Consider the following 8,776-nt stretch of genomic DNA (forward strand, 5'->3'; position numbering starts at 1 on the left):
ATTTACAATATGTTGAATATACAGTAAATTGTAGTAAATTACTCACTTAAATTCTTATTTGTTGCGTGGTACAATTTCGACATATTTAATTAGTATGTGACTATTGTATTGCCAATTTACATTTGTGTCACATCAGGAATACATTTGGGAATAAACACTTTTAGATGACTGCTTATTTGAGGTGACAGACTATTATTTATTTATTTATTTATTATTATTATTATTATTATTTACCCATCATGTGTTTCTTTGTGTTTTGTTCTGGCCTGAATAAAATAATGTAACATTTTGGAGCAAATATGCAAAATAGTAAACCAAAACTTGAAGCTAAAATAGCAAATATCTCCACGGCTACAGTACATTTTCCAGGAGAACTGACATACGCTGGAATAAATGTGAGTCAGACAGTACAGAATATGAGCATACTATCAGGCAATTTTCGAGCTAGAAAAGCCAAAATGAAGCACAAGAGAGCCAGCAGGCCAATATAACCGAGCACAGCCCAGAAACCAAAATTGGATCCTAACTTACATTCTAGAATTATTCTCTCTTGGTAATAATTCATGTTCATATATGGGAAAGGAGGGGATATTGTTAACCAAAGCACACAAATTAGAAACTGTAATAGAGTGAAAGTAATGACACTGAGTCTTTGCTGCAAGGGCCCAAACCATTTCATGACATTACTTCCTGGAAGTGTAGCCCTGAAGGCCATTAACACCACTATTGTTTTCCCCAGAACACAGGAGATACAGAGGACAAAAGTGATCCCAAATGCTGTGTGACGCAACATACAGGACCACTCAGTGGGCCGACCAATGAGACTATTATTTATTTATTTATTTATTATTATTATTATTATTATTTACCCATCATGTGTTTCTTTGTGTTTTGTTCTGGCCTGAATAAAATAATGTAACATTTTGGAGCAAATATGCAAAATAGTAAACCAAAACTTGAAGCTAAAATAGCAAATATCTCCACAGCTACAGTGAATTTTCCAGGGGAACTGACATAAGCTGGAATAAATGTGATCCATACAGCACAGAATATGAGCATACTGAATGTGATGAATTTTGCTTCATTGAAGTTATCAGGCAATTTTCGAGCTAGAAAAGCCAAAATGAAGCACAAGAGAGCCAGCAGGCCAATATAACCGAGCACAGCCCAGAAACCAAAATTGGATCCTAACTTACATTCTAGAATTATTCTCTCTTGGTAATAATTCATGTTCATATATGGGAAAGGAGGGGATATTGTTAACCAAAGCACACAAATTAGAAACTGTAATAGAGTGAAAGTAATGACACTGAGTCTTTGCTGCAAGGGCCCAAACCATTTCATGACATTACTTCCTGGAAGTGTAGCCCTGAAGGCCATTAACACCACTATTGTTTTCCCCAGAACACAGGAGATACAGAGGACAAAAGTGATCCCAAATGCTGTGTGACGCAACATACAGGACCACTCAGTGGGCCGACCAATGAAAGTAAGTGAACAGAGGAAACAGAGAGTCAATGAAAAGAGCAGCAGAAAGCTCAGCTCTGAGTTGTTGGCTTTTACTATGGGGGTGTCCTTATGTACAAAGAAAACTACTGCAATACCTAATGTAAAAGACACACCCAATAAAGAGAACAGTACTAGAATTATTCCCATTACATCTTCAAATGATAAAAATTCCACAAGTTTTGGGACACATGTATCTCTCCATTTGTTTGACCAAAATTCTGGAGGGCACTTGAGACACATCACTGAATCTGAGGAGGAAATGTGAACATAAAATTATTTTAGATTGTACAGTATAGCTTATTGATGCTATGCATTCTTGTACCATACCTGTCTTATTACTTATTTCTCCTTCTGCACATGGAATACAGTCATAACAGCAGACGGGTTTTCCTTTTTTCACAGCCTTCCTAGTGCCCGTGGGACAGCTCTCACTGCACACAGACACAGGTACCTGTAAAACATGACAATTTGTACCACAACAAAGCTTGCTTCTTGTTTACAGCAATGTAAGATATGTTTCAAATCTATAGGCCTGCTCTCAAACAAAGTACCTGGTGTTGATTTTTGGCCCACACTATGCTGATGTTGTTAAATGAAAGCTGGAATCCTGGTTGTAAAGATGCATCATAGAAACCCACTTTAACAAACGCTGTTGTCCCATCCTCCCCCTGCTGCCAGTTCAAGAGATCATACCTTGCTGCCGGATCCCCATTTTTATCAAAGAACACCTTTTCACCTCTTTCAGTGAAGAAACTCACTTCCCTCAAGGCATTAAGTACCTGTAAAAGCATGTAAATAAATTCATGCAATTTTGAGTGCAACTGACACGATCGTTTCCACATCTATGCAAATCATGCTACCTGCCATGTATTGTTGACTTCATCCAGGCATTTGCTTTGGTTTGTGTCCCATTTTGAACAACTGATTGTGCTGTTCAAAGCATAAGCGACAGCATATACAGCCTTGTAAACATTATTGGCAATTTGTAATTCTGTGCCATCTGTGTACTGGTTCTGCACATTGTTCAAACTTTCATTGCCTTTGCACATGATTTTGCTTCCAGCAGTTTCTTGTGAGGGAAGTTTACATTGAAATATAGTTTCCCACAACTCTTTATACAGATCTATGCCAGAAGATGTGTTAAGTTTAATCAAAAATTCTTTTAGGCCTGTTATTTCAGCTTTTGGGATGGCAAAGCCCATGGACCCTCTAAGAATTTGTTGCCATTTTCCAGTAGCAATGTTCATATCAGAGATCCAGGATTCACTACCAATCCACTGTAGTCCAGTGATATTATGCTGAGCTACTTCCCCTAGAAGAACATCCATGTCTGAGTAGGATACAAAGGCAACAATCACTTTAGAACTAGATTTCTTTAAAATCTCAACAATTCTCAAAATTTCCTCCCTGGGATCAGTCCTGAAGAATGCCTCTGAGAATTCTACACAGACTCCAAATTCTGTGGCTGCTTTGATAAAAGTGTTCATGCCATTGTTTCCATAGTCATTATCACTACAAAGAGCCCCCACCCAGGTCCAGCCAAAATATTTGACCAATTTGGCCAGTGCTTGGCTCTGGTAATAATCACTGGGAATAGTCCTGAAGAAGGAGGGATGTTTCGTTCTGTCACTAAGGCAGGCACATGTTGCAAAATGACTAATCTGCATTTAAAAAAAAAATAAAAAAGTAATTGTGATTTATTAGTAATAAAAATCTTCCAAGTATGCACCACTTTTTATACATTATTGCATAACAAATTTTGTCACAGAACTTAAAACATTTAGAAGAAACATACAACAACTTACCACAGGTAAATTCAGAGGACCGACAGTGGCAGAAATGGCAATAGTTGGAGTGGAAGATGTTTCTGCAATGATAGCTTGGATTGTGTTAGTTCTTTGACAGGGCATCTGAGAGCCATTTGCCCCATTAACTAATGACAGAGAGGCTCTAAGAGCCATTTCTATTGATCCACATGAATCATAGATTTTGTAACCCAAACTGATACCAGGAAGAATATCAGCTCTGTTGTTGATTTCTTCAATGGCAAATACCATTGTCTGTGCATTTTGAAATTCTCTGAAGCTCAAACTAAAAATAAAATTAAATATAATAAAAATAATTAAATGACAATGAAAATGCAAAAGGTAAGACGGGTATAGTATATTAGTCATAAACATAATAATATATATTAGATTTGCTGAAATATAGAGTTTATTTATTTATTCAATTAAAACTAATGTTCCTATCATTCATTCATTCAACTTTATTTTTACATTTTTTTATTCATTTATTTATTTTTTATTTTTTTTCTGGTCTCCTTATGAACTCACCTCTTGCATTTTGGCCGCTCTGGTTTAGAAGTGAATGTGGGCATCATTTCCTCCCAGCTATTGTGGAAGGAAAAGATGCCCCCAATTGTCACATCACCGTCTCTTCTAAGCTGAGGGATGTCAGGAGGCCCCCATAACTTGCATGGCGGGTCAGCTGCTCTCACTAATGTGAACAGAAGCCATGTGTGTAAGAACCCCATTCTAAACTCTCAACTGGCCCCTAAACCTCTGGTGCCATCTTATATAACAGCTGTTGGATCCCAATTCACTGAATTCAATGTTGTGGGTGTTTCTCAGTGAACTGCGTATTTGCATAATTTAAGCCAATGAGAAAACAACACACTAACTAAATAAAACTGTTATAGAAAATAAATCTGTAAAAAGGTTACATTGTATTTTCTAATTATGAATATCAAACAAACACATGAAATTGAAACTAAGTTTTAAACAAAATGGAGCTTATTTTTCTTGCCTAAACCTAGTAAGAATTGTGAAAGTGGTTTAAAGGCACATAAAATGTAACCCTAACACATCCTTATTATAAGTCAAAATGACAATAAATAACACAAATAAACAAACAATGCATATATGGTCATCAGCCAATAATATCCATTTTGGGTATCTACATTTTTTTTTTTTTTTGCGAAATATACACCAGTGGCAATACAACAGAGAACAATGTGCTATTTACTGTATTCCATGATGCAATGCAGTCAGCTTGACTTTTTTTGTTTATTGCCACACAATGCATTCTTTTTTCACTTATAGAACATAATATTTGTATATGAATATTAATATTTTACATATATCATGTAATATGTACACACAATATGAATATGAATTGTTTCTTAATTGAGTCTGCTTCACACTAGATATATTAACTATTTTGGTAGTTGGGCACATACATAATGGCACTACATCCAAGGGTGGGCACCATGCAGGGATACATAACCATTTTCAAATATTGTGAGATGCGGCACAGTAGCCAAGGATGCCCCGATACCTGAGCATGTGAATGAGATCTAGACTGGTGGATCACACACAAGTTGATCTATGTCCATCACTTTGGGTTATGCTGCTAACTCCTTTGTGATTATTATGTGTTTTTAGTGTTCGGTGTTGAGGTTACTGTATAAAATAAACTTTACATTAATAAAAATATAAAGTAAAATTTGTATATATTAATATATTAAATATATTAAGTAAACTTAGTTGCAGCAGTAGTAGTGGTGGTGCAGCATGGCAGCCTCCATTAGGGGGCGATCTGCTCTATGTAAAATAAAACATATTTGTATGTCTTTCATATGTATTCAGTTTAAACATATCACAGCATTCATTCATTAATTTGTTCATTTATTTAGCAACAAACCAAACAACCAAAGATTGCAGTAGTAGGGCAGATATTGACCTTGACTTTAAATATTTTGGACATGTTGTCAGAATATCATTCCAATACTTTTTAATCATTAGGAAAGAAAGAAAGAAAGAAAGAAAGAAAGAACTGCGAGTCAAGCTTTGGAATAGTGAACCCTATGCAGTTTTTTTTTTTTTAACTGTATGAGGCAAAGCCGTGCGCATATTGTGCTTGTGTAAATTCTATTAAGAACATTAAAACACCTTCACCCAAACTCTTCACCCAGCTCATATTATCAGGCACTAGTTTTAGCAATAGAGTAATCCTCTGAATCCATAAGATGACAATAAATCCTGGAAATAAGTGTATTTTGAGATGTATTAAACTCCTCTGAATCCATAAGATGACAATAAATCCTGGAAATAACTGCCTTTTGAGATGTATTAAACTCAAGAAAATCTTATCATAACAGCTTAGGTCTTAAGCAAGGAAAGCTTGGAAGGAAGGAAAGAGCAGTGCTTGGCCTGAAAATAACAGGTGGGACACTAGTGGCTCAAATTTAGAGGACAACATGGCATAACTGCAGAAGGTACCACCCAATCACACAAAAAAATCAAGAGTTTTAGTCTTATTTATTTTCAGCATATTAAAATAATTCAATAATCTGTTTGTTGCAGATGTACTTTTTTAGGGATTTTTGTCTTCTCATGTCCTTCTCATGTACACTTTAATAGCTATTAATGGATATCATTGAACATCTTTGTTGTAACATGCTTTTTAGTGTTCATTTCAGGTCTCAGTAAAATTACATAGTATTTTGGCAAGAAAATACAGAACAGTAAACCAAAGCTAGAGACCAAAATGGCAGATATTTCCACAGTGACAATACATTTTCCAGGAGAACTGACATAAGCTGCGATAAACGTGATCCATACAGCACAGAATATGAGCATACTGAATGTGATGAATTTTGCTTCATTGAAGTTGTCTGGCAGTTTATGTGCCAGAAAAGCTAAAACAAAGCAAAGGACAGCCAGGAGACCAATATAGCCCAGCACAGTCCAGAAACCAATAGCTGAACCTAAATTATATTCTAAAATGATCTTTTCCTGATAATGATCCATGTTCATATATGGAAATGGTGGAGATAATATTAACCAAAATGCACATATAAGCACCTGTATAAGTGCAAAAGTAAGAAAACAGATATTTTGCTGCAAGGGCCCAAACCATTTCATAACATTACTTCCTGGAAGTGTAGCCTTGAAGGCCATTAACACCACTATTGTTTTCCCCAGAACACAGGAGATACAGAGCACTAAAGTGATCCCAAATGCTGTGTGACGCAACATACAGGACCACTCAGTGGGCCAACCAATGAAAGTAAGTGAACAGAGGAAACACAGAGTCAATGAGAAGAGCAGCAGGAAGCTCAGCTCTGCGTTATTGGCTCTAACTATAGGTGGGTTTCTGTAAATGTAGAAAAGAAGCATGATTGCTATTATGAAAAGACCCCAGCTAAAGAAAACAATGCCAAAAGTATCCCCATTATTCCATCATATGACAATAATTAAATTTCTTTTGGGATGCAGGCATCTCCTCTTGCATTTGACCACTGTGCAATAGGGCATTTGAGACCATTAATATAATCTAGAAAGAAGAAGATTAAAATAAAATTAATTCTGTTTAAAATATTAATCAAGCATTGTATAACAGGGATTTTCATTATTGTTTCATAATAGTTATGTACCTGTGCTGTTACTAATCTCTCCTGGTGGGCATAGTATACAATCATAACAGTAGACAGATTTTCCTTTCTGCACAGCTTTCCTAGTGCCTGGGCAACAGCTCTCACTGCATTTGGACACAGGCACCTGCAAAATATCAAGACAAGCACACAACTATTATCATATTTACCTAATGAACTGTAATTCAAATAATAAAAAAAGGTTTGTGTGGGTGTGTGTATTAAAAAAGCTGTACCAGATGTCTTCCTTCTCTCCAGACTACCTGAACCTTATTCATGGAGAACCACTGACATTTAGGCAAAGAGGCATCATATTGTCACGACACAGGCTACGGACACAGAGGTAGTGATCAAACAGAGGAGTTTATTGACTGTGAGGCAGGGAGAACCAGGAGCAGATGAGAGATGAGTAAACACAGAGAGTGAAAGTCCAAATGGCTTAGCTGGCGGAGTAGGGGGTTTGAGTCCTTGCAGGATGATCGTGGAGGCACTGGAGCGATGGAGCACGGTAAAGTCTGAGGTGAACGTTAGATCGGACAATGAGTGTCTGAGTGGAGTGTGCTTATGAAGGAGAGCTTGATGAGCTGCAGCAGGTGAGGGGAATCAGAACATGGGTGATTGTGATCAGGTGAGCGTCGTGACAGGTGACTGCTGACAGAGACTCCTTGACATTACCTCCCCCTCCCGGAAGGCGCGCCCTGGAGGCTGGTGCAGGACTGGAATACGGGGAATACCTCCAGGGCGGATCAGGGAGCTCGGGAGGCCGTGGCGGAGCAGGGGACTCGGGAGGGCATGGTGGAGCAGGGAGCTCGGGTTGCCATGGCGGAGCAGGCAGTTCAGGTTGCCATGGCAGAGCCTCTGTGACCTTAGCCGGCTCGGCCTCCACGGCCACGGGCATATGCCCGTGAAATTAGGAATTATGGGGGGCGCTCTGGAGGAGCGGGCACTTGAGGGTGCTCTGGAAGGGATTCAGGGACTGGAGCCCTCACTGGGCTAAACTCGGGGGCTGGAACCCTCTCTGGGCTAAACTCGGGGACTAGAGACCTCACTGGGCTAAACACGGGGGCAGGAGCCCTCACTGGGCCAAACTCGGGGGCTGGAGCCCTCTCTGGGCTAAACTCAGGGGCTGGAGCCCTCACTGGGCTAAGCTCGGGGGCTGGAGCCCTCACTGGGCTAAGCTCGGGGACAGGAGCCCTCACTGGGCTATATTCGGGAACTGGAGCCCTCCGTGGGCTATACTCGGGAACTGGAGCCCTACGTGGGCTATACTCGGAATCAGGAGCCCTCCGTGGGCTAAACTCGGGAACAGGAGCCCACTCTGGGCTGAACTGGGCATCAGGAGCCCTCCCTGGGCTTAACTGGAGATCCGGAGACCTTCCTGGGCTGAACTGTGGATCAGGAGTCCATCCTGGGCTGAACGAGGGATCAGGAGCCCTCCCTTGGCTTAACTGGGGATCCGGAGCCCTTCCTGGATCCTGGAGCCGACACTGGAGCGAGCTCTGTGGCTGGAGCCAACACTGAAGCGAGCTTGGGTCAACTGCGGCCGGCGGGCTTGACAACGCCGCTGCGAAGGTGGCGGCCCATGCTGCAGAACCTCCCGAGGTGGCGGTGCTCGCTTCAGCTCCTTGCGCGGTGGTGGCGCCCAGCAATGCTCCTTCAGCCTGTCATGTCGTGGTCAAAGGAACCGTTGATGAACGCTGTACCTCTCCAGCTAAGGAGAATGTTAATGAACTCTACCTGTTTCCTGATGTTACTACTGTAGAACCTCCAGAGGTGGCGGCATCCGCTGCAGAACCTCCAGAGGTGTCAGTGGTATCCATCTATGAACTCTCT

At 40.1% G+C, this 8,776-nt stretch overlaps 1 protein-coding gene across 1 annotated transcript; it reads right to left on the reverse strand.

The window, feature by feature from the left end:
* Window positions 1-861: 861 nt before the first annotated feature.
* LOC107741611 (extracellular calcium-sensing receptor-like) lies at window positions 862-3,901 on the reverse strand. The gene is made up of 6 exons (XM_016554372.1): window positions 3,843-3,901; window positions 3,315-3,600; window positions 2,370-3,170; window positions 2,061-2,288; window positions 1,837-1,960; window positions 862-1,757 (listed from the first exon to the last, which is right to left on the reverse strand). The coding sequence occupies exons 1-6, from the start codon at window positions 3,887-3,889 to the stop codon at window positions 862-864; spliced, it is 2,382 nt and encodes a 793-aa protein (XP_016409858.1). The 5' UTR covers window positions 3,890-3,901.
* Window positions 3,902-8,776: the final 4,875 nt, after the last annotated feature.

Source organism: Sinocyclocheilus rhinocerous, unplaced genomic scaffold (genome assembly GCF_001515625.1).
Source record: "Sinocyclocheilus rhinocerous isolate Xijiao unplaced genomic scaffold, SAMN03320098_v1.1 scaffold6005, whole genome shotgun sequence".
Classification (NCBI taxonomy): domain Eukaryota; kingdom Metazoa; phylum Chordata; class Actinopteri; order Cypriniformes; family Cyprinidae; genus Sinocyclocheilus; species Sinocyclocheilus rhinocerous.

Bases quoted from the DNA above. Each gene is read 5' to 3' on its own strand.
- LOC107741611 (XM_016554372.1), bottom strand. From the start codon at position 3,889: ATGATGCCCACATTCACTTCTAAACCAGAGCGGCCAAAATGCAAGAG. The intron at 3,171-3,314 runs GTAAGTTGTTGT...TTTTAAATGCAG, and splicing joins GTCCTCTGAATTTACCTGTG to ATTAGTCATTTTGCAACATG. The intron at 1,961-2,060 runs GTACTTTGTTTG...CATGTTTTACAG, and splicing joins GGGCCAAAAATCAACACCAG to GTACCTGTGTCTGTGTGCAG.